At 39.2% G+C, this 26,862-nt stretch overlaps 1 protein-coding gene across 1 annotated transcript in view; it reads left to right on the forward strand.

Annotated features, from left to right (window-relative positions):
• The window catches only part of MRPL3 (mitochondrial ribosomal protein L3), a gene marked incomplete at its 5' end in the record, with an annotated part of 48,912 nt that overhangs the window by 1,336 nt on the left and 20,714 nt on the right, over window positions 1-26,862 (forward strand). The window contains 4 exons of the mRNA XM_079705251.1: window positions 735-833; window positions 11,418-11,517; window positions 13,105-13,165; window positions 25,651-25,759. Of these exons, the coding sequence (XP_079561377.1) occupies window positions 735-833; window positions 11,418-11,517; window positions 13,105-13,165; window positions 25,651-25,759 (369 nt within the window). The remainder of the gene's footprint in view (window positions 1-734; window positions 834-11,417; window positions 11,518-13,104; window positions 13,166-25,650; window positions 25,760-26,862) is intronic.

The raw sequence follows: 26,862 nt of genomic DNA on the forward strand, positions 1-26,862 counted from the left end.
CTGGGTGACAGTGAAAATGGACAGAATAGAGCTGCACACAACAGTATGGGAGAAGCTTACCAATAGAATCTTGAGTGAAAGCAGGAAAATATGGAGGAGTATATGTGGTCTGACTCCATTTACATAAAGGTTCAACAGGCAGCACTGAACTATAGGATTAAACAATACTTTCAAAGGTAGTAATTATAATGAAAAGTTAAATGATTACCATAAATGTCAAGAGAGGTGGTTATTTCTAGGACAGTTCTTCTCAGGCTTTACCTCAGAATCACCTGGAGGGCTTATAAAACACAGGTTCTGATTGAGTAGGTCTTGGCTGAGGCCTGAGAACCTGCATTTTCACAGAGTTCCCAGGTGACTGATGCTGCTTGCCTGGGGACCACACTTTGAGAGCCACTGCTCTAGGGGTAAAAGGGGTGGGGAGGAGGAATGGGTGTGAGGGGGGAATTGGGAAGAGACACAGAGGTTTGGGGGATTTTTGACAATGCATACTGGTTACATGCATATTTTCTTTATAAATACTCATCTTGTATATTTGTGTTTTATGCACTTTTCTGTTTGCGTTGTATTCAGTATTTGACAGTGTTTTTTTAAGAGTGTGGTTGGTATGAGAGGGATGGTGAGATAAGAAACTTTAGGGAATTGCTAACTGTCCGAGGGCCTCAGTGTGGCTGGTATGTAATGTTAACATGTGTCCTGGCACATACTTAGTTTTTTTATGTTTTTTTTTTTAGGTACAAGACTGTCACGTCCTAAAATATACTCCAAAGGAAAATCATAATGGAAAAATGGCAGCCCTGACTGTAGGAGGAAAAACTGTATCACGTTTCCATGTAAGGGTGCACTTTCATTCCTAGAATAGTGCATTTCATTAGTTTTAGACCTGAATTCTTTGAGATTCTGAATTCTTTAAGTTTTGAGGATATTCCATAGCCACAGACTTGCTCAGGAGGTGAACTGTGGATTTGCGGGGAGGCAGTCTGATAGAGCCACTGACCCCAGGAGTCTGGGAGACTTTGAGTTTGCTCCAGTATCTCCCTTCACTCTCTGGAACAAGTAACTTCACCTTCTAAGCTTCAGTATTTGCCCAGATGTAAAATGTGGATAAAAATACTACTTACTTAAGAGGTTTGGTACCAGGATTACGTGAGACTTTTCACGTGTGCTTGGCATGTAACAGACACTCAAAAGATGGTAGCTATTTGATTATTTTGTGGTTGTTTTATGTTTAATTTCATTTTTTTCCTAAATTGTCTCAACTCCTGACTCCAACAGCATGTGAGGATTAATTTTTCATATATTAGAAGTTTTCAGTATTGGGAAGAAAGCTGTGTATGAAGTCACATCAGATTTTTCTGAATAAAGTGTATTTCCCAAGTAGAATACTAATAGAATACTGAGTTTATAGTTTAAATGTGAAAAAATCTGCACAATTAGTATTTTGGGGGGTTTGCGGATGACTAAAAGCAGAGAATGCCTTTCTAGAAATGGTGATGGTTTTCACTAATGGCTGCTAAAACATCTTTAGGTTTACTAAAACGTTGCTTGTCTCTAGATTAACATTTTTCCATTATAAATTATGAAATGAACATGAATGAAAGTTAGGAGACAACCTGTTCTGTGCAGCTGTCAAAACTAACAAGTGTTTATCGATTGCCTCCTATTTCCTCGTCATAGTTAACTTTTGAGCACTTATTACATGCTGGGTATGTAGGCATTAAGTCTTTTACATTTATTAACCTACTTTTTCAGACTCTAAAGATAACGAAGTTAAGTAACTCCCTCAGGGACACCCACCAATAAGAGGTAGAGTGACAGTTAGACTCTGAAAGCCTTACTTTGTTAATTGTGTATTGATATCCACCCTTTGGGAATACATAGGGAAGGTGGACTAATAAATTGACTATCTCAACACAGTACTATAAATGCAACAAGCACATTGGCCAGTTCTGCTTGTGGAAATCTTAGGAGGTTTCACAGGGAGGAGACCAGAAAGGAGGGTGGGTGCTGAAGGCATGCCAGGCAGAGTGGGCTCTGCAGAAGCAGATGCATGGAAGAGCATTGGTGCTTGGGAAGAGGAGGGCCCGTATGTCTGGATCTTAGTGTGCAGTCGGGGAGAATGTGATAAAGGTGTGACAGGTGGGGTTGTCAGGATGGAGGGCTAACAAGTTTAGACCTCATCATGTAAACTTTGAGGAACTTTCTGAATTCTTTAACCAGGGCAGTGGTCAAATTGTTATCATGGTTAACTAAATTAGAAGATGCCAGGTGCAGGGAGGACATTTAGGAGGTTGTTTTAAGCCCTCAGGGAGAGTTGATAAAAGTCTTTTGCCCCAGAGCAGTTGCATTGGGCTTGGAAGAGGCAGGGATTATAAAAGACCAGGTGAGTGTGAGCGTGTGGGAAGAGAACCCAGCAGGTCAGTGCTCATGCCATGACCTGGTACAGGGACAAGGAAAGGGATGCTTTGGAGGAAAGACGTGTTTAAAGTGTTTCAGAAAATCCAGGTGGAATTGTCCTATAAGTATATACTGATCAGCAAATTGGCGCTGGTTGGAGTCCTATGGTTTAATAGGCCTATCTCGTAAGTATTAGAGGACTTAGCTATTTTTGCATATTATGGTAGTATAGTTAGTTTATTTTTCATTAAGGCTTCATAGTAATATCTGCTATTCCTGACAGTTTATTGCCTAATAATTACAGGGTTCAGATAATACCACGATAATTAAAAGCACAATGTGATATTTTGGGAAACTTTTTTTTTTTTTTTTTTTTTTTTGGTGGTACGCGGGCCTCTCACTGTTGTGGCCTCTCCCGTTGCGGAGCACAGGCTCCGGACGCGCAGGCTCAGCAGCCATGGCTCACGGGCCCAGCCTCTCCGCGCGGCATGTGGGGTCTTCCCAGACCGGGGCGCGAACCCGTGTCCCCTGCATTGGCAGGTGGACTCTCAACCACTGCGCCACCAGGGAAAGCCGGGAAACATTTTTTTTAAATGTCAAATGTTTGAATTTTTAAGTGTGTAAATATTTGCCCAACTTCCTGTGAATCATGTGAACAATTCTTTAGTTTGATAGACACCTCTGTTTTCTAATTCATTGTATTTCTGTGTTTTTGTTAGGACTAGCACTGTCATCTTTATTTCATTACCAATTTTGTAAATTTATGACTCTACAGCCTTGGTATTTGTAAGTCAGGTGTCTTGTTGGGATAATCCATTCTGCTCCAGCGGATTTGTGAACATTACTCCCTTGGGACTGTGCGGTAGTGGGAAATGAGTGGACGTGGGATCAGAAGAGCTGAGTTCTTCCGTGGCTGCCAGTAGCTCCTTCACTCCACCTTTTTGAACAGCCATTCTCTTACCCATGAAGACAAGGAATTGGACTTGATGGTCTCTGAATTCTCTCCCAGTTCTAAGTCTCACGTTGGTTCTCAAATATTTTAGTTTTTAAGAAAAAGCAAAAGTTCCCTTCCAAAAGTGAACTTGTCAGCTCAATTTATTCTATTTTACTTAGTGATAAAGATACTCTTATTGATGAAGTCTTATTAACATAATAACTAGGGCTTCCCTGGTGGCGCAGTGGTTGAGAGTCCGCCTGCCGATACAGGGGATACAGGTTCGTGCCCCGGTCCAGGAAGATCCCACATGCCGTGGAGCGGCTGGTCCCGTGAGCCATGGCCACTGAGCTTGCGCGTTCAGAGCCTGTGCTCCGCAACGGGAGAGGCCACAACAGTGAGAGGCCCGCGTACAGCAAATAAATAAATAACATAACATAACATAACATAATAACTAAACTATTACAGAAATGATAGTACTTTTATTTCTACTTTCATGTTTGAGACTCTGGTCTTCATACCTTAAGCTTTATCTCACCAATGAATATATAGCACAGCAGCGTGATTGGGATGCTGTATTCTTATCCTGTGGTGAATTTTAACCACTTATCTGACATAAACTTTTAAAACTGTTCACTACTCTGGTATAGAAGTGCTACAGAGGCCCTTTTATTCTTCAAGATATTATTTTTCTAGGACCAGAGGTCATGTATTATAATATTAAGAAAAAAGTTTTGTCTTTGAATGACCTTTCATCAGAATAGGTTGTGAAAATGAAGTTCTAGAATTCTTTATAAGTAAAGCATTTTGGTTCAGAAAGGAAAAAGATTTTTGAAACTAAAAGTATACAGGGCTTCCCTGGTGGCGCAGTTGTTGAGAGTCTGCCTGCCGATGCAGGGGACACGGGTTCGTGCCCCGGTCCGGGAGGATCCCACATGCCACGGAGCGGCTGGGCCCGTGAGCCATGGCCGCGGGGCCTGCGCGTCCGGAGCCTGTGCTCCGCAGCGGGAGAGGCCACAGCAGTGAGAGGCCCGCGTATCGCAAAAAAAAAAAAAATAAAAAATAAAAGTATACAAACTTTCTTTTGCACATTGTAACCCTCAGGGAAACTGCAGGTAGATTGATTATAGAGGGTTTGAGAGAGAGAAGAGACACCTATGAATAGGTAATATTAAATAGTTAAGCATTCTAAAATGAATTGATTGAATCAGTTTTATTTTTAATAGGGCTAGAATGTTATTTTTTTTAATCTGTAAAGAATTTATGCCTCCAAGAAACTAGACTGCTTTGCGTTTGCTATTTGTGTACCTTATAATAAATAAAAACTGATGTGGTACATAGTGTTTTTGAATAAGGAAGCTAAGTGGCCTTAAAGTTGGTTAAATCAATTCATCTTAGGAGCAGAGAAGCATTTTAATTGTGAGGAGGATAATTGCAGAGAACTCTGAAGAGGGAGGAAAAAAATGCAACCTCATAGATAGGATTATCCAAGTGTGACTCTGCTGTCAGTCTTTTAAATTGCCTTTTGAAATCACTTATTTGGAAGTTAGAGGGATAAAAAGCCCTTTGTTACACTGCTGTTGACTCAACTCAACTTGAACATCTGGTTTTTCTCAGGACAGATACCCAATTAGTTTTATGATATTTTGATTTTAAAAGAAAAAAATTATTCACTTTTAGTGAAATTGGAAGATAATCAGAAAGTATGTATTACCTTTGTCCTTTTTATGTCTCAGTCTGTAGTTACTTAGTCAAGATGTTTATCTTGTCCATTTTGTATTACTGAAAAAAGTACAGGATTTTTTTCATAAGCCTCCTGGAATACTTAAAAACCAATATTAATAAAATAATGTTTTTAAATTACCAGATGGAATATGTGAAGGTCAAAAATAAAATTGAAGTCTGTTCTAAAATTTAATAAATCTGAATCCAGTACATCAGGAGAATAATTTTAAGGATCCACATTTTTAAAATTTTTATTGAAGTTTAATTGACCTAAAACACTTAGTTCCAGATACACAACATAGTGATTCAGTATTTATGTACGTTACAAAATGATCCTCAGTTACTATCTGTCACCATACAAAGTTATTACAATATTATTGACTATATTCCCCATGCTGTACATTTCATCCTCCTGACTCATTTATTTTGTAACTGGAAGTTTACCTCTTAACCTCCCTCACTTGTTTCACTCATCCCCTCCACCCCATCCTCCTCTGACAACCACCTGTTTGTTCGCTGTATCTATGAGTCTGTTTCTGTTTTGTTACCTCTGTTCATTTGTTTTTTAGATTCCACATATAAGTGAAATCACATGGTGTTTGTCTTTCTCCATCTGACTTATTTCACTTTGCATAATATCCTCTAGACCCATCCATGTTGTTGCAGGCAAGATTTCTTTTTTTCATGGCTGAGTAATATTCCATTGTGTGTGTGTGTGTGTGTGTGTGTGTGTACACACATATATACACATCTTTATCCATTCATCTAGCATTGGATACTTAGGTCACTTTTGTATCTTAGCTATTGTAAATAACACTGTGATGAACATAGATGTGCATATATGTTTTCGTATTCGTGTTTTTGTTTTCTTTGGAAGCATACCCAGAAATAGAGTAACTAAATTATATGGTATTTCTATTTTTAATTTTTGAGGAACCTCCATACTGTTTTCCATAGTGGCTGCACCAATTTACATATCTGCCAACCATGCGCAAGGGTTCCCTTTTCTCCGCATCCTCTCCAAAACTTGTTATTTCTTGTCTTTTTGATAATAGCCATTCTGACAGGTGGGAGGCAATATCTCATTGTGGTTTTATTTGCATTTCCCTGATGATTAGTGATGTTGAGCATGTTTTTTCAAGTGTCTTGATCATTTGTATGTCTTTGGAAAAATGTCTATTCATGTCTTCTGCTTATTTGTTAATTGGGTTATTGGGTTTCTTTTGCTGTCAAATTGTATGAATTCCTTGTATATTTTGGATTTTGACCCCTTATCAGATATATCTTTTGTGGATATCTTCTTCCATTCAGTAGGTAGTCTTTTTGTCTTAATAGTTTCTTTCACTTTTTATTTTGACGTAGTCTCATTTATTTATTTTTGCTTTTGTTTCCCTTGCGTGAGGAGACAGATCCAAAAAAATTTTGCTAAGATCTAGGTCAAAGATTGTACTACCTATGTTTTCTTCTAGGAGTTTTATGGTTTCAGGTCTTACATTTAAGTCTTTAATCCATTTTGAGTTTATTTTTGTATATGATATGAGAAAGTGGTCTAGTTTGATTCTTCTGCATGTAGCTGTCCAGTTTTCCCAACAACATTTATTGAAGAGGCTGTCTTTTCCCCATTGTATTTTCTTGCCTCTTTTGTCATAGATTAGTTGACCATTTAAGTGTGGATTTATTTCTGGGCTCTCTATTCTGTTCTGTTGATCTATGTGTCTCTTTTTGTGCCAGTACCATACTGCTTTGATTACTGTAGCTTTGTAGTATAGTTTGAAATCAGGGAGCATGATACCACCAGCTTTGTTCTTCGTTCTCAAAATTGTTTTGTCTATTCTGGGTCTTTTCTGTTTCCATACAAATTTTAGGATTTTTTGTTTTGGTTCTGTGAACAATGCCATTGGTATTTTGATAGGGATTACATTAAATCTTTACATTGCCTTGAGTAGTATGACTATTTTAACAGTATTAATTCTTCCAGTCCATTAGCATGGTATATCTTTCCATTTCTCTGTCATCTTCACTTTCTTTCATCAGTGTCTTTTAGTTGTCCAAGTGTAGGAGGTCTTTTACCTCCTTGGTTAGATTTATTCCTAGGTATTTTATTTTTTTTTGATAATTTGAAATTGCAAGTGGGATTGTTTTCTGAATTTCTCTTTCTGATAGTTCATTGTTAGTGCATAGAAAAGCAACAGGTTTCTATATATTAATTTTGTATCCTTCCACTTTACTGAATTCATTTATTCTATAGTTTTTTTGATGGCATCTTTTAAGATTTTCCATATATAGTATCATGTCATCTGCAAACAGTGATAGTTTTATTTCTTCCCTTCCAGTCTGGATTTCTTTTATTTCTTTTTCAAGGAGCCACATTTTTAAATGAACTTTTGTGTTTGCTTTTGTGGAAGAAATGAGTATGACTGAGGATGAAAAGCAGGGGCCTTGGTAAAAGCGATGTTGAATATCAGTCTTAGATTTCAGCATATGGGAAGTGAAACCATAAAGAATGACCGGAGTGAATGTATGTTATCACTGTTGGAAGAAAGGATAGCTTCCTGAGGGAACTCTGTGAGGTAGAGAGCAATCTTCTGTGGACATCCAGAGCAGAGCTGTTCAGCATTTGTTGCACAGTCCCACTGGGGGGCTCCAGGGAGATTCTCGGGGGGCTGTGGACTGATCCAGAAACTAAAGTTCTCTGCTTATAGGCCAATGCCACCCAATTTCATGTCAGCTGAGGACAGCCTACTCAGTAAGTTATAAAGGGGCACAGTTCTTATTTCAAACTGAAATTAGCAAGTACCTGAAGTTTGCTGCATATTCAAATACATGTTCTTCAGATAAGTGTGGCTTATCACTGGACCTGGGACTAGACATGTATTTAACAGACTTTCAGTGAGTTTTGGAAGTACATAGTCGGGAGATTATAGGCCAACAGACTGGCATGGGCAGGCACAGGTAAGCATACGTAGAGTACTGTGGCTCATTGGGGTCCTGCAGGTGCTTCGTTTACGATCAGCGGGGAAGCAGAGGGAGAGGGAACAGCAGGAAGATAAATATTATTGCTTATATTCTCATGAAAGAGACTCTTCACATCAGGAAGTGGTACAGCTTTTTTGATAAGTCTTACAGTATCTATATCAAGAGTTAAGAATTAAAACAGAAAAGAAAGACAACAGGACATTATGGTAAGGAAATAAGTTGTCCATAAAGTTTTCTATTCAAGGATATTTTCTATTCAAGGATATTTACAATAGCAGAACAATAAAGCAGGGGTGGAGGGAAGAGCAGACAGTAGGACCTACCAGGAGCTGGGGATGGAGCAGCCACTACAGTCTCTGCTCTCTAGAAGCTTACATTTTGGTGGGCTTGGGGGTGAGACAGGGAAGCTATTGCACAGAAGATAAACAATTTAAAAATGTGTATTGTGACAGATGGTGGGAAGTGCTTTGAAGATTAATAAAGTGTGCTGAGGGCATTACAAGAGACAGAAAGTCGTGCTATTTTAGGTAGAATAATCAGGAAAGGTAAGTTGATATTTGGGTGAAGACCTGAATGAAGTGGGGGAGCATATTATACAGAAATCTGGCAGAAGCGTGAGGAGAGACATAGGTGAGGGAGGTTAAGAGGTACAGATTTCCAGTTGCAAAATAAATGAGTCATGGGTATGAAATATACAGCGTGGGGAATATAGTCAGTAACTACGTAATGTCTTTGTATGTGACAGGTGGTAACTAGACTTACAATAGTGATCATTGTGTAATATATAGAAATATTGCATCACTTTGTTTTGCACCAGGAACTCACAGTGTTATAGGTCAATTATACTTCAACAAACAAATTCATAGGAAAAGATTTCAGTTTTGTGGTTACCGGAGGCAGGTGATGGGGGAGGGGGAATTGGATGAAGGCAGTCAAAAGGTACAAACTTCCAGTTTATAAGGTAAATACTAGGGATGTATGTACAACATGATAAATATAATTAACACTGCTGTACATTATATGTGAAAGTTGTTAAGAGTAAATCCTAAGCGTTTTCATCACAAAGAAAAAATTTGTTTTCTTTTCCTTTAATTTTTTATCTATATGAGATGATGGATGCTCACTAAACTTATTGAGATGATCTTTCCATGATGTGTGTAAGTCACGTCGTTATTCTGTATACCTATAATAGTGAGGCAGACATTTCCTACAGTTGTAAATAGCATAGGCAGTTTAAGACTATGGAGAGGAAAAGGTAAAGGGAAAAAAATCTGGCAGAATGGCATTCCAGGCAGGGGGACCAGTATGTGCAAAGGACCTGAGGCTGTTGTTTAGTGAGTTCTTAGACTGGTAAGGAGCACATTGTCCCCGAGGCAGGGCGAGCTGGGAGGAGAGTAGGTGGTGTAGAACCTTGGAAACCATGGTGAGGACTTAGGACTCGATTCTTCTGCACAAGATGCAGGCCATTGTGGAGACTAACGTAACTTGAGTTTAGAAGGATCATGCCAGCCTGTGAATGGAGAACATACCAGGGGGTCAGGAGTATAGAAGTTGGAGACCCGATAGGAGGCTACTGAAATAATCCAGACAATATATGGCTGGCTGGGGTCGGGGTGAGAAATGGCTGATGTGGGCTATGTGTTTAAATAGAGGCTACAGGAATGGCTGATGGATGGACATGGGATGTGAGAAAGAGAAGAGTTGTAGGGGACCATAGAATTTTTGGTCTAAACAGAAGTATGGAGCTGCTGTTTATTGAGATTGGGAAGACGAGGAGAGCAGGCCTGGCGGGGCAGGGGCGTGTTGAGTTCAAGTTTAGACGTGTTAAACTTGAATTATTGTGTGACATCAAAGTGAAATGTTGACTTGGCAATTGGGCAGAAGAATTTATAGTTCAGAGTAGAATTGGGGGTGGATGTTAGAAAAGTGGGTCATTAGCCTGTGAAAGAACCAGGGAGTAGTAGCTGGAAGTGGAGTGGAGGCCTTCCAAGGAGAGAGCAGCTGCCCGTGCCAAGCAGTGCTTGTGGTGACTAGGGCATTTGGTGATTTTGACCAGCACGTTCCGTTGAGTACGAGGGGCTGGAAGCCCCTGATGAAAGCCTTGTCGTGGGCAGGCACAGAAAGATTAGCTGGAGTAGATAATGTGGCCAAGGAAAAGTTTGTGTTTTAATGTGAGTTATTGTGATTCTTTTATGCTCCTAGGAAAGTTCCAGTGGAAAGGGGGAAATTGTTGATTCAGAAGATGGTGGGGAGTAAAGCCATTGAGTAGGTGAGAGGAGGTAGAAGTCAGTACACAGTGAAGGATTTGGCTTTAATAAGAACATGGACAGTTCATCTGTTATTGTGGTTCCCAGTCCCAGATTCACATCAGAACCATATGGAGTGCTGAAAAAACGCTGACACCTGGATGCCCCCTTAGACCGGTGAAGTTACAGCCTCCAAGCTGAGGCCTTGGCCTTGGTGTTCTCTGAAAGCTGCCCATGTGCCTCTTGTGCACCTGGAGTGGGGTGGGAGTGTGATGATTGATTTGGTGGTAAAAGCTTGGGGAAGGGCTCTCGATTCTTCTGTTTTTTTTCAGTGAAATAAGAAGCAACATTATCAGCTCAAAGCAGGGAGAAGGAGGGGAGAGTGCTGGAGGTTTTAAGAGGGTGTGGCGGAGCTGCCTTGGGGAGTGAGAGGGATTTAACAGGGGAATGTGGGTTGGCCAGGCCACTCTGGGACTCACTGTGAAGTCTGGTTGTACATTTGAATGTGACTTGTCATGTTTTCTCCCAGCTGCTTGGACATAGCAGGGAAATTAGACAAGAGTCAAATTTCCGAGGATTCGGGTTCTTGATACAGGCAGTCACCAGTCAAAATCCAAATATGAGGGCTTCCCTGGTGGCGCAGTGGTTGGGAGTCCGCCTGCTGATGCAGGGGACACGGGTTCGTGCCCCGGTCTATGAAGATCCCCCATGCCGCGGAGCGGCTGGGCCCATGGGCCATGGGTGCTGAGCCTGCGCGTCCGGAGCCTGCGCGTCCGGAGCTGTGCTCAGCGGGAGAGGCCACAGCAGTGAGAGGCCCACGTACCGCAAAAGAAAAGGAAAAAAAAAAATCCAAATATGAGCACGACTGTATTTCTTTTCCTGTGGAACAAGAGTCTTTCCCCGTATACTTTGAGCTACACTATGCCAGTTCTTTATATGAACTACACTATGCCAATTCTGAGTGTGATGGATGAAAATCTCACCTCCCTTAAATAAGGGCAATAGAGTACTCTTTTGTTCATTGGGGAAGCTCTTTAATTTGTTTTCCTGGAGTGTTAGTAACTTAGTTTAGATCTCTAGGCATTAAATTCTGCTTTTTGTAATTAATGTGTTACTTATATGTGCTGCTTTTCCTCTAGAAATCTACATCTATATTGGAATTTTACCGAGAACTTGGATTGCCACCAAAACAGAAAGTTAAAATCTTTAATGTAACAGATAATGCTGTAATTAAGCCAGGTAATCTGAGGTTGGGGAGAAGAGGGAGGTAAAAATACCCAAATATGTGAATTGTTTAATGTCAGCCCTTTCAATAAAGCTGAATTCACAATACAAAGTCCCAAACATTTATTTTTAAATATAGAACTGTATCTGATTTAATCACTAGGGACAAACAAGTCTTCTTTTTTAAGTGGAAAGAACTGTAGAGAATTCTTTGTTTTCCATGAAAGAGGGAGGAACACTTTTGTTTTTAACGTACAGAGAGTTTCACATTTGGAAAAGCCACTCCAAATAAACGAACTTTTAAATTGTGAAGTTCACTGTTTGTAGGCTGGCATTTTATTAAGTGAAGAATAGACCCTCACTGAGATAGGATAATTTGAAAAAATATAGCCTGAAACAAGAAAGTGACTGACCATAGCACCTTGATGTAAAGATTCTTACTTAAAAATTTCCAAGTATTTTACCTACTCCATGGAATGTCAAAAAGTAAGACTTGGCAGTATGGTTATATTGGTTCATATAGTTAGTGGCATTTTGATGTCTTTGAACTTCAGAAAAGCTCCCTGATCTCTTGAACTTGAGTTCTCTAACAAGTAGACTGTAGAAGGATGTTTTAAGATTTAATATTTTAATACCTGAACTGAATTTCTTGAAGTAGAATACAATTGCAATAGGCCTTATTAATAGGGGCGGTAGAGTCAGCCTTGATGTAAGTTAGAATTGAAGGTATTTTTTGAAGTGCAAGTTTTTCATCTGTGAAGTAAAAGTACATGGAATTAAACTAACAAGTATAAAAATTAAGTCCACATTAACTTTTGCTGTAGCACAAACCATATGATATTTTTTTGTGTGTGGGTGAAAAATGGTCAGATATCATCAGTTCAGGTCATTCAACCTCGTAGAAATTTGGTCACTTTTTAATCTCCCCTATTTTTTCTTAAATGAAGGTTTTTCTCTGCCCATATAAATCCACGTTGGGTCCTACCTTAAGGACACTAAACCTACAGCACTTTACTCCCTGTTTTAAACAAACAAAAATAGCTTTTGATTACATTCTCTACTACATTGGTTCCAGCTTTAAAAAAAAGTCTTTTACTGGATGATGTTAATGTTGATTCCTATTTTTGGATAACTTATCTCCAATAGGAAAAAAAAAAAAAGACTTGATCCAGCCCCAGTGTTTTTTGAGTCATTCTCTTATTTTTATTTTTCTTATTTGAAATAGGAAATACATCTTCACATTATTGTTATTCACAGAAACAACCAAGAATCTCATGTATTTACCAGCAGGTACAGTGTTGTCACAGGAGTTGCCTGTTTCAGCCAGTATCACGTTGGCCTCTGTGAAGGCACAAGCGTGCCAGTGACCGTGGGCTGTTGGCCACTCCACCCATACTTCAGCCTACATACAGTCCATTAAAATACATTTGTTGAGCAGTTTTATTATTTTATTGTTGACATTTCTAATAATTAAAATTGCAGAAGAGACTCTCCTGACATTTTGAAATCTGATAGCTAGAAGGCTTCCTGTATATAGTTTATGTTTAATGAAGTTGTTTTTGGGCTGATTTCATACTGATTTTTTGTTTTCTTTTCATAAAGGCACTCCTCTTTATGCTGCTCACTTTCGCCCAGGACAGTATGTGGATGTCACGGCCAAAACGTAGGTCCACGTAACAGGTTTTTTCCTTTTGTTTTCCTTGTATATTAAAAAACAGCAGAGTGAGTGAAAGAAGTGCAGCCTTTCAAAGTCAGTGAATAAAGGATAAGTAACCATTATTCTCATTCATGACTCTAATCCTTAATGTTACTGATGGTACTGGTTTTTAAATTGCACTGAATTAGTTGTATGTGAAGAGTTCACTTTGGGTTACAGCTTTTAAACTGAGATGTGTGCTTCTTGAGATGGGATTAAGAGAAAGGTCCATTACTGAGTTCCCACAAGGAACTCAGGTTCCTTGTGGGCTGGGCCCACATCTGTTTGAAGACCAAAGGCGGCATACGGTTTGTTGGTGAAGGATACAGGAAGCAGTTAAATTACAAACATCTTGCACTATTTGCGATAGTTGTGCTTAAGGTTCCCCTAAGGTAACTAACTGTATAAAGCATTTGTGGAACTGTGTTAAAATCCTATCATGAGCTGAAAGAAGAAATAGGATTACACCTTAGGCGTCTTCAACAGCGTGGCATCATCTCCTGGCACTAGAAGAGACCTCTTCCATAAAAGCAAAATATTTTGTCATGTGTAAACAAGGGTTCAAATTTGGTAGAAATTAACACTTAATTTTCACTCTAACAGAAATGCTGACTTTGAATCATACTTATGTTGGGTGGTGGTATTTGGGGTACTGTAGTTTTTTTTTTTTTTAATATCTTACCATCTGTTAAGATAAGCCCAGTACTGGCTAGATAATCTCCAGGAAACTTTAGATCTTATAGAAGTAGTTTTTCAAAAATCAGTTGAGGTTATCTCACTATGGAATGAAGTCACCAAGCCTTTAAATATGTTTATATAGAAATTGTTTAGGGACCTCCCTGGTGGCTCAGTGGTTAAGAATCCGCCTGCCAATTCAGGGGATACAGGTTCGAGCCGTGGTCCGGGAAGATCCCACATGCTGTGGAGCAACTAAGCCCTTGCGCCGCAACTACTGAGCCTGTGCTTTAGAGCCCGCGAGCCACAACTACTAAGCCTGTGTGCCACAACTACTGAAGCCCGCGCACCTAGAGCCCATGCTCTGCCACAAGAGAAGGCACTGCAATGAGAAGCCCACGCACCGCTATGAAGAGTAGCCCCCAGGGGCTTCCCTGGTGGCGCAGTGGTTGAGAATCCGCCTGCCGATGCAGGGGACACGGGTTTGTGCCCCGGTCTGGGAAGATCCCACATGCCGCGGAGCGGCTGGGCCCGTGAGCCATGGCCGCTGAGCCTGCGTGTCCAGAGCCTGTGCTCCACAACAGGAGAGGCCACAACAGTGAGAGGCCCACATACCGCAAAAAAAAAAAAAAAAAAAAAAAAAGAGTAGCCCCCACTAGCTGCAACTAGAGAAAGCCGGCATGCAGCAATGAAGACCCAACTCAGCCAAAAATAAAAAAATTAAAATTAAGAAAATTAGAAATAAATTGTTCAGTATCAGTTGTTAGAATCCACGTGATCTAGGCTAAGCTTAACTCCAGATATCAGCTCTTGTCTATGTGGCTTGCAGGATCTTAGTTCCCCAACCAGAGATCAAACCCCGGCCCACAGCAGTGAAAGTGCCCATTCCTAACCACTGGACCACCAGGCAATTTCCCAGCTCTTGTCCATTCTTGTTTCTAGTTCTACCAACATAGATGGTAGTTTCACTGATTTATGTGCCTCAGTTTTCTTTTTGGAATATTCTGACTGAGAACCCTTTGAAAATGAACAGTGGCCCACTGGTGCTCTGGGTTAACCTTAGAATCATGGTGACTGAGACAGAGCAGTTTCTTATATCCAAGGAAACCAGATAAATCCAGCATCAGTTTCTTAAATGCGGTCAGGTATTTCTTCACTTCCACATTATTACTGCCTACTTTTAAATATGGGCCATTGCACACAGGTCCTAGGGGCCTTAACTTTTTAACATACATACATTTATTTATTTATTTATTTATTTATTTATATTTATTTATTTTTATTTATTTATTTTTATTTATTTATTTATATTTATTTATTTATTTATATTGATTGATTGATTGATTGCTGTGTTGGGTCTTCGTTTCTGTGCGAGGACTTTCTCTAGTTGCGGCAAGCGGGGGCCACTCTTCATCGCGGTGCACGGGCCTCTCACAATCGCTGCCTCTCTTGTTGCGGAGCACAGGCTCCAGATGCGCAGGCTCAGTAGTTGTGGCTCATGGGCCTAGTTGCTCCGCGGCATGTGGGATCTTCCCAGACCAGGGCTCGAACCCGTGTCCCCTGCATTGGCAGGCAGATTCTCAACCACTGCGCCACCAGGGAAGCCCAGGGGCCTTAACTTTTGATTAGCTATTTAGAAGTGGAGTGGGCTAGGTTGGCGGTGGAGTAGAGGAAAGTGGGGCCTCTTTAAAGAGACTGTGAACCTTCCTCTTTTTCTCTCTGCTTCCTGATTGTTGCGAACTCATTCCTACTTGCTGGGGCGTCTGAAATTACTGGTCTTTTGGTAACGTTTGTCCTGCCTGCCCTTGTGAAGAAGTCAAAATATTGGAGCTGTAAAGCTTTGGTTTGAGTAAGTGGGGAGACGTGTGTGTTGTGAATTAGATGGCTTTACTTTTTAAATTCCTGAATTATTACATATGATAAAATGCCTCACGGTAATTTGTTAATTTACACACAGTTAATAATGTGTGCATTCCATTACATATTTTACAAGGTAAATGAGATATTCAGGAAGCCCTGCAAAGTCAGATTCCTTTGTTAGCAGATGCTCTGTGGCAGTGTTTGTGACTAGCTTGGGTTGGAGCCTAGCCTTTCAGTGTCTGTGTTCACTAGATGCTTTCATTTCATATGCTACTGTTGGGTTTCCTTGGCTTCCTAAAAGCTATTTTTAAAACTTCAGGCTTCTCCTTGTGAGTGTAAAGTGGAAGGAGAGTGTGTTGGTTTTGTTTTGTGTTTTAAGATCACGTACCTAGAAAACAAGAGTGTGTACAGCCATGTGCCAGCCTCAGGACTAGATGGCTGATGAGAGCTGGGAGAGTAACTAACCCTGGGATTTAGAGTAGTTGACATTCAACTCTGGAAAAGGGTCATCTGCATTTGAGAAAACCCTTATTGTTGTGTGGGCTGCAGTACCGTCTTCTGTTTGACTTTGTGTAGCATGTGCACTGTACTCTGGTGTGCGTACCTTTTCGGGGTATTACTTGAGATCAAAATGAAACAGACTTTGACCTTTCACTAAATGTTGCCAATGGCTGCAGCTCTTGGAGCTGGCATGTTATTATGGCCTCAGGATGCTTGTAAGTGCTTGCGAATTTACAGAGCTCTGTCCTCATGTGGAGATGTTTTGGATTCCTCCTGGGTGCAGGCTTATTAGGTCTCAGCTACACCCAGTCCTGGTGGAAGCTGTCTCTTTGCTGTTGACTTTCCTGTGCATGTGTATGTGCACGCACACATGAATTTGCTTGCTTTTCTTTTTCCTTTTTAAATTCTTCTACATCCTTTCCCTGATGCTTCTCATTTTTTGGACAGTTCCCCCCGCTTGGAGTTTTATCCCTCGCAGCCAGTGAGAATGTTTTTTTTTCCTTGTTGACTGTAAATGGAACCATTATCTTTTGGACATAGGCTCTGAGTTCTTGCAGTCTCTTGCTATGGCTCACTTACAGCCAGAGATTTTCTACCTTGTCCTCCATTTTCAGCCCCTGTTTCAAAATTTTGAAACTTCTGGGCTCCATTGTCTTTATTATTAATCCTGTTGCAGGTGCAAACACTAGAGAAAAAATGGTGCAGTGACATGGTTAGGTCAGATGAGGGACATGGGTTCACAGCCTGGAGCATCATTTCCCACACTTGAGTGGGCTTCACAATCTCCCCTACCTCCACTCCCCCACCAATCTTCAGATTCATTAGATCTGGGGTAGTACCTGAGAATTTGCATTTCTAACAAGTTCCCAGGTTGTGTGGATGCTGCTAGTCCAGGGGCCACACTCTGAGAATCACTGGACTGGAGAATAGTCAGAAACTCACCGGTGGACCTTCTTTTCCTGCTGCTCCTTTACCCAGCACAGAGTCCCAGTGCCTGCCTTTTCTCAACTCTACTCAAATTATAACATATGAACATCTGTTTTAAAGCAGGCAAGTCTAATTCAGTTTCAAATAACATTGTCAGTTAAAGCAGGCCTTTGTATTACCCACATTTTAGTTAGCATGAAACTGAAAACTGGTCTCCTTAGTAACTGGCTTCATCATCTCCTTTCCATTAGAGATTAGTTTGAGACTTTTTTCTTAATTGAAATTGTTCATTTTTCTCACGTTGTAATAGTGATATTTAATGGTTAAATCTATACTTATATTTCAAGTTTTTTACCTTATACCTTCAATTTTAATTGCTGGATTAAATATACTTTAGAAATAACTAACTAAATAAGAAAAATTAAAATGGAAAAGTACTAATTTAAGAAAATACAGTGTTAATAGAATCTTTCTACTTCAAGAATAAAATTGTCTGCAGACATTTTCTTTTTAGTGACCAGTAACCAACAGTAGCAGCCTCTCGAAGGCTTCCTTAAATTTTTAAAATGTTCCTCTTTTTTTTTTTTTTTTTTGCGTTACGCGGGCCTCTCACTGTTGTGGCCTCTCCCCTTGCGGAGCGCAGGCTCCGGACGCACAGGCTCAGCGGCCATGGCTCACGGGCCCAGCCGCTCCGCGGCACGTGGGATCCTCCCGGACCGGGGCACGAACCCGCGTCCCCTGCATCTGCAGGCGGACTCTCAACCACTGCGCCACCAGGGAAGCCCCTAAAATGTTCCTCTTTTAATGATTGCATTGGGAAATCTGCTTACACTGAAAGATACATTGTATTTACTTGTGCTGAATGTGGATATAATTTTCTATATAAATAAGTAAATTTACCATTGTTGTGTTGGAGTGTGAGGTGAATATATATTTACTAGAGTTCTTTTTAAGTTTTACTTTTAAACCAGAAATAGTTTTTCATCTAAAAGGTCTGAGTATACAAATTTAGATATATGGGAAAGATCTTTACATCTAATATATAAAACCATCCTAGGAGAATAATTTTTCACAGTTTTCATTATGCTATAAATAGGAAATATGGCCCAGTCTTTGAAATATGTCAGTTTTATGTAATTTATTCTAAATAAAATTTAAAGTGTAGCACATATATTGATGTGTTCCCCACACCACCACCACTACCCACTTCCTGTACTCGGACCCTTTTAAAGATTATATTCTTATTCTGTAATTATATTCCACCATAACTTCTAATAGATGATGGGTTTGGGGGCCTAACGTTTTCCCTTTCCTTCTCAGTTTTGAGGAGGAAACCTCTCTAGATAATATATAAAGAGTGGGTGAGATAAAGTATGGCTGTTGATTCTACCCTCAACATAGGATGTTTAGTCCATTGTTTTCTGTTGAATCCTAGCAGTGCTTATTTTAACTTGCAGAGTTTTTCTTTTTTTAAGGAACGAAATCAGAAAAGAATTAAAGTAAGATAAAAATAAAACTCTAAAAATGCATTCTGCAGTGTTTAGGAGAAAATGTTAGGTCCCTGTCTCAAAGGACTTGAAGGACACAGGTGGTGATACATCCATAGCGGTGAGCATGGGGGCACTTTCCTGCCAGCTGTCTTACTGAACTTTGAATTCATGACAGTGGCAAGCCTGAAGTGATTTCTTGAATCCCAGATTGAAATCAGAAAACAGCTCATTCAGCTACTTCTTTCTGAGTGAAAGAATCTAAAACTCTGTCTACGAGTCTGGGCTAATGAAAACAACACATATATTTTCAGGCACAGTCATATTACTTTAATAGCAATTTCTGGCGTAATCTTACTATTTTTGAAGTTAACAGTGCCCTTTAAATTCTCATTACCCTTTGGCCTCAAAATAGAAAAATAGGCGCTTACTTTGATAATGTTATCCGTGGTAGTAAAAATGAAAGGAGTTGGGGAGAGTTAATTTGGGTTCTTTCATTGAAATATCAAAATGTGTACAGAAATATTGTCCATCAGAGCCTTAAGGTGATTAAAAAGCCAGGTAAGTTCTTAACAAAGCAAAGACTCTTTGGGCTGTGTGAGCAGTCCTGCACACTGTTCAGAGAAGGGTGCCTGCACATGGTCCAAAGCCTTCCCCACTAGCTTGTTATCCTGACTGGTGGGTGTTTGCTGGGAACTCGGAGGGAAAGCAAGGTGGATGCTGCCTTCAGGGAACAATTGCTCTCCAGCTCTGCACATTTGCAATTTTATTTCATTTTTAATAAGTTACTTTATTTACTAGTTATTCAAAGCAGTAAATTTTTAAGTATACTAGTGAAACAGTTTTCAAAATGAGTAAACTATAGAGGGAAGTAGTCTCTGTAAAAAATAATCCCTCTTCAGTCAGTCAAAGTGAGTGTCTCATCAGAGGCGGTCTAGGGAGTGGCTGAAAGCATGGATCTGCTTCTCAGCAGCTCTGTGACCTAAACAGCTTTCTTAACCTCTCAGTCGCCTCATGTTTAACACGAGACTAATTACAGCACCTACCTCATAGCCATGTTGTAAAGACTGAATGAGATAATGCATAGAAGGCTCTTAGCTCACGATCTGGGACATAGTGAATGCTCAGGAGTATTGGCTGCTATTGCTATTGGTGATATTACTGTTTTTTCATTTGTTTCAAAATTTTAAAGGAAATATCTTTTTAAATGAATTAACAATATTAAGTCATTAGGAATTAGATTGTGGTATTTTCTAATACATCAAATTATTGCCTCTTACTTTAGACTGTTGTATAACAAAGTAGTAGCTTTACAAAACACTCTAGGTAATTTTAAGAATACATAATACCTGCTACATCTAGAATGAGGATGCCCTTGAAATAACTCCATGCTTCTCTGATATGCTACTTTATTTTTGCTTTACTCTATTTCTCAAGAGGCAGTATGACCTGGATTAAAAGCATGACCAGATACTTTCATTTACCAGACATTTGACCTTGGGCAAGTGGCTTAACCTCTCTGGATGTAGATTTCATTATCTTTAACATAAGGGTTTGGGAGTAAATGGTTTCTAAGGTTCCTTTCTTTTTTTTTTTTTTTTAATGTGAGTTTTTGTTTTCTTAAGTATAGTTGATTTACAGTATCGTGTTAGTTTCAGGTGTACAGCAAAGTGATTGAGTTATACATTACATATCCTTTATCATGTTCTTTTCCATTATGGTTTATTACAGGATATTGAATATAGTTCCCTGAGCTATACAGTAGGTCCTTGTTGGTTATTTATTTTATATTTTGTAGTTTGTATCTGCTAATCCCAAACCCCTAATTTATCCCCCCCCATCCCTTTTCCTCTCTGGTAACCATAAATTTGTGTTCTAGGTCTGTGAGTCTGTTTCTGTTTTGTAAATGTTCACTTGTATCATTTCTTTTTTAGATTCCACATGTTCTAAGTTTCCTTTCAATTCTAAAAATCTGTTTCCAAAAAATAATCCCTCAGTTTTCCAAGTGGCATAACTCACTGTTTTCTATATTAATGAAGAAGTAATACTCAGAAAACTGTTGTGTCTTTTCATGATATTGCAGAATTATTTGAGTTTTTGAGTTTTCTTCTTTGAGAAGAGCAGACTGAACTCAGGACAGCAAACATGGTGTTCTGGGTTTACTTAGAACAGCTGGAAAATGCTCCCTCTGTAAGAGGACTCAAAGGAATCACTGCACATTTGGCTCTTCGTACTATTGAATGAGCTAGATTTGATGTCAGAAAGCTGTAAGCAGTGCAATCTTAGCAGTCAGTTGTTGATAAAAATGTTCCCAGATATTGATGGGAGCTTTATAGTTTTTATACATAAACAGAATACCTGCAGTTCAGGTCATGCTGTCACAAATTCATCCTGGAGAGTAACAGCCATACAGATCTTCCATGCCAGCTTTTAACTGTATGTGATGGGACACAGAGCAACTGGAAGATTCCACCATGACTTACCTGTGTGCTCAGGAGCTGTTTTATATCACTGATGGAATAGGTTTAGACAACAACACTGAGTTGAGCAGAAATTGACTCCCAGCATTTACAGGGATCTTCAGTGGCAAGGGCAAAACTCAGTGATGAGAATTTTGGAGGAATTTCCCTGACGACTCAGAATGGATGGACTCGAGAGCACTCCTCACCTCATGGACATTTTGTTTTATGCGTATACACAAGTGTATCCAGAACCATGCAGTCAAAGGCAGTTTCCCACAAAGTGGGGAAATGCATGATGGGTTTGTATTAAAACCTGTGTGTCTGCTGGTAGGTATTTAGGCATTTGTCAATGTGACAGGGAAATGAAATTCATAGTATTCTCTAGAGATTTATAGAATGCAGTTGGAAACAATTATGCATTCTCTTCTGCAAGATTCTTACAGTCAAACCTTTAAGTCCCTCCTTGCCTTTTCTTAATATAATCTTCATAAACTTTTATAAAAGACAAGCCCATTATATAGCATTTGGAAACTACAGGACAAAATAAAGGAAATAATCATCTCTCTTCCTAAGACAGTTATAGCCAGTAACAAAATTAGTCTGAGTTCTCTAGGTAGGGCACTAGGGTTAGATGCTGCACAATCCCTGCACTTCATGAACTTAAAGTATAGTAAGGAAATATACCTAGAAACAAGGGCAATAAAGTCTAAATTTAAATTGCATCTCTGAGATTTTTTGATGGAGTTTTGGTTTTAGCAAGTATGAATGCTCTAAATAAAATAAATTTTCTATGTTTTCCTAATTTTCAGATATGTTTCACTGAATTTGGAACTTCTAACATTGTGTTCGTAGCTGATTTGAATTTTCCTTTATTTGGTTTTTTCTGCTGTCATTAAAAACTGCAGCAGAAAAGGGGTGGGAGAGATAAAGTATGTTATGTGTTTTATATCCTATTTAGTAAAGTGAAGGTATTATTTTATGTGACCTGTGAAAACCTTATGTTTGAACTCTGCATGGGTTTGCTAAGTGTAGATTCATTCATATCTTGCTTTTGTTTCATTTTTGTTCTCCAGTTGGGTGACAACTGAGAGAAACAACAGAATAGACACCTGTGCCCCCTCTGTGGAGCAACAGGTGCGCTCTGTTCTCCGTAGTCTCAATTCAGCCAGTGATTTGTCACATCATGTGTGTGTCTTAACCCTTTTGTTTAAAGGTTATTTATTGAAGAGGCTCCTGTTGTACACAGTATAACAACATGATGTGTTCTAGAGCTAGATTGAAAAACAGTCTGTAATTGGCTGACAGTAATTAGCACTTTCAGGATACCACTTTGATTTTGTAATCGTTTGCTAGTAAAATGAGCTAAATTATCTCCTGTAATTTACCTGGAGTGTTTTTTACTGGTGCACACATGCATGCTCTCTCTTTAAGCAGGAGATGAATCAGTTTGAGAACTCAGAAGTTACCAACAAACTTTCTACCAAGAATGACCAGTGTTAGAATGCCGTATTTTGAAAACATGCTCATTTTAGATTTGGCATTGCCAGTCCGTTCCCTTGTTTTCTTTAAAGTGTTACTTGCCAGGGCTTCCCTGGTGGTGCAGTGGTTAAGAATCCACCTGCCAATGAAGGGGGCATGGGTGCGAGCCCTGATCTGGGAAGATCCCACATGCTGTGGAGCAACTAAGCCCATGCACCACAACTGCTGAGCCTGCGCTGTAGAACAGCTGAAGCCTGCGCACCTAGAGACCATGCTCTGCAACAAGAGAAACCACCACAATGAGAAGCCTATACACCACTACGAAGAGTAGCCCCCGCTCACCACAACTGGAGAAAGCCCACTTGCAGCAACGAAGACCCAGTGCAGCCAAAAATCAAATAAATGAAATAAATAAATTTATAAAAAAAAATTTTTTTAATGTTATTTGCCAAACAATATCATAAGTTCAAATGACTCTTTAGGTACTTTTTTATTTTTAAATTGCAAAGCATTTGTTTTTCAAATATCAATATATTCTAAAATACAGCATTAAGTAGAAATATTTGTTAAGTTTCTGAAGCAAAATTTCAGTAAAATATTTGATTATCATAGTTTCCCTTCTTAGATGTTAACCTTGCAAAGTTTATAGTGACTTTTCAATGAATATATGTTAAATTTCTGTTTTAGCTCTTTGATCAAACATAAGCATTATTTTGAGTTTTGGAAGCAAAAAAAACAATTATGTACAGGCACGCCTCGGAGATACTGCAGTTTGGTTCCAGACAGCAGCAGTAAAGCGAGTCAAGCTTTTGGTTACCTAGTGCGTATAGAAGTTATGTTTACACTGTACTGTAGCCTGTACAATAGCATTATATCTAAAAAAACAATGTATGTGCCTTAATTTAAAAATACTTCATGGCTTAAAAATGAACGAAACATAATGCCATTTTCAGCAACATGGATGGACCTAGAGATTGTCATACAGAGTGAAGTAAGTCAGAAAGAGAAAGACATATATCGTATAATATCACTTATATGTGGAATCTAGAAAAATGGTACAGATGAACTTGTTTGCAAAGTAGAAATAGAGTCACAGATGTAGAAAACAAACTTGCGGTTACCAAGGGGGGAAGGGTAGGGTGGGATGAATTGGGAGATTAGGACTGACATACATACACTACTATATATAAAATAGATAACTAATAAGAACCTACTGTATAGCACAGGGAACTCTACTCAATGCTCTGTGGTGACCTAAATGGGAAGGAAATTTTAAAAAGAGTGGATATATGTATATCTGATTTACTTTGCTATACAGCAGAAACTAACAGAACATTGTAAAGCAACTATACTCCAATTAAAAAACAAAAACAAAAAACTTCATGGCCGAAAAGTGCTAATCATTATCTGATCACACAAGGTTGCCACAAACCTTTCAAACTAAAAACCACAGTATCTGCAGAGCATAATAAAACAAGGTGTGCTGGTCAGTGTACTCCGTAAGTGATGTGTTCAGTTGATTAATGTGAAAAAAGCTACATTTAAATTATTCATATACAAATAACTTTTGACATGTGATATGATATTATTCGACTGTTATATTCTATACATATTCATATTATTTTTATGCTGGTTTCTTGATTTATCTAAAACAAACCATCTTAGTCATGTGGGCTTACTTTAATCCATTACTCTCTGATAATTCTTTGTTAAATGCATAGCAAAGTCCTGTGGAAATAACATAGTTTTCAAAATCTTTTGTGATTGGTCCTTTTTGTAAATGTCCTGAACTGGGCACTATTTATTTAATAATAGCTAGCTTTATTAGATTAAGGGAACACAACGTGAAAAATATGTTGACATATTATCTAATGAAAGGTGGAAGAAGTGTTCATCTTAAGAGTCTATAAAAATAAGCCTGGTAGAGTCTTACAATTCATTCTAGCCCTTTCCTTGTATCATTTGTCCTGATATATTTGACAGAGATAAACTCTAATACTGCTTGAACCTTAGTGTTGTTTCTACCTACACTGCATAATGTTTCTCTAGTTAGCAGAATTTGAAAATAGAATGGTTTTGTTTAAAACTTGAAATATTAGATTTTTTCTCTGATTTTATTTCTCCATTGGCTTCTGATTCAAACCTTGAAACCAAGATCCATCTTCTAAACTTGTTCAGCATTTAGAGCATTATTACTGTTTTATTTTGTGTTCTATTCTATATTGCTGCCTAGCACATTACCCTAAAATACAACAGCCTAAAACAACAAACATTTATTACCTCACAGTTTCTGTGGTCATAACTCCCAGTACAGCTTAACTGGGTGCCTCTGGCTCAGGGTCTCTCACGAAGCTGCAGCCTAGGCAACAGTCAAGGCTGTGGTCATCATAGGGTTCAACTTGGGAAGAAGTGCCTACAAGCTCATTAATATGACCACTGGCGAGCGTCAGGTCCACAGTTGTTGGCTAGAGAGGTCCTTGCTGCATAACAGAACCGAGAGTGCAGAGATGGAAGCCAGTGTCTTTGTAACCAAGAGTCAGAGGTGACATCTCATCTCTTCTGCCGTAGTTTATTCCTTAAGAGATGAGTTGCTAGGTCCACACAGACTCAAGGGGAGGTGCTTGATCACACAGTGGCATGTGTACCAGGAGGTGGGTTTCTTCAGGTTTTTGTTTTTGTTTTTAATTTTTATTGGAGTATAGTTGCTTTACAGGAGGTGGGGGTCTTAATGGTGGCCTGCTGCATCGCTTACAAGTACTTTGAACTTATAAAATGTCCCACTTTTACTGTGTTGTTTCACAGGATTAGGATGATAGAACTGCTTAGCTTGCTGTTGTCTCACAATCTTGAACTAATCATTTTATGTAGAATGAGACTCCAGGAAGGGGTGCAAACCAGGACAGAGATAAAGGCATGTTCATTTGTAGTTTTGCTTGTATGGCCTTTTCTAGTTATTTGGATAAGGAACTTAGCTAAAAACTCTAAGGTACTATCAAAGTATACATTTGGGGGGATTTTATCCTCTGTTCATTATGTAAATTCTAATGTTTATCTTGTTCAGTATTGGTAAAGGTTTCCAAGGTGTCATGAAAAGATGGGGATTTAAAGGCCAGCCAGCTACTCACGGTCAAACAAAAACCCACAGAAGGCCTGGAGCTATTTCAACTGGTGTAAGTGTAACTTAGTGATGCTCTTTTTAGTACTAAAGATTCAGCTTTTGTGTATATGGTGCTTTAGTCTGTCCTTGGGATCAAGTCACATTATTTGAATCTTACTCCAGGTGGGTCCTAATAAAAGTCACAGATTTATGAGTCCTGGCCTTACTTTCCAGAGCCAGACTTGAATCATTTGGTTATATCCTACGTACTTATGGCCAGTGTACATTGGCCAGTGTACGGCCAGTGTCTCAGTACTTGTCTGCCTACTTTCTGTCCCATCTCTGTCTCCCATCCTACACTCTGAAGCCAGCTGTAAGTGATCAGGGATCAGAATGCCCTGCCATCTGCCCTCACTGGTTTCTTCACAGATTTGTTTTTGCCTTAGAAGACACCGTTGGGAAAAGTTGTCAAGGACAATATAATGATGAAGGGGAAAGTAATAGAGAAAAAATGGAGAAATAGACAATAAGAGCATAGGAAGGAGAGAAGGAGATTTGTACTGCTAATTTAGTCCTACTGAATATCTCTCCCAGAGGTGTACCATAAAGAGCCTGGGGGATTCTTACTCTTGGGTGGGAAGAGTATGGAAGGGCTCAGGAGTGGCAGGAGTGGCACTTAACTAGATATACCTTTTTGTTAATACTCTTTACTTTGGAACCATGTTAATGTTTTACAAATTCAAAGTAAAATAAAAATGGGGGGGATCCATAATGGAATATAATTAGGAAATGAACATAACTATTTCAAATGAGTAACAGAACCTCACTAAATTGGGGGACTAGAGTGGACTAATAACTCAAGTAACTTGTGAACACATAGTTGTTGGCTGTATACCCAGAGTCTAAATTTAAAATGTACTGTGTGCAAGTGTTGAGTTCTAATTATGTTTTTTAGTAGTATTAGTTAGCTATTCTGAGATAATTTTCTGTGAATTATAGGATTGACCAGATAAGTGAATATATTGATAATGGAAGCCAAGTTTCTCACTATCGGTGGTAACTAACTCTCTCCTTTAGTCACTCTGCAGAAGGATAGTAACATCAAAAGCCAGGGTGGGAGAGTAGGACCATTCCAGCAGCTGCGGACTGGATGGAGTCCAAGTCAGTTAATACAGA

This window comes from Hyperoodon ampullatus (assembly GCF_949752795.1).
Source record: "Hyperoodon ampullatus genome assembly, chromosome: 5".
Lineage (NCBI taxonomy): Eukaryota > Metazoa > Chordata > Mammalia > Artiodactyla > Ziphiidae > Hyperoodon > Hyperoodon ampullatus.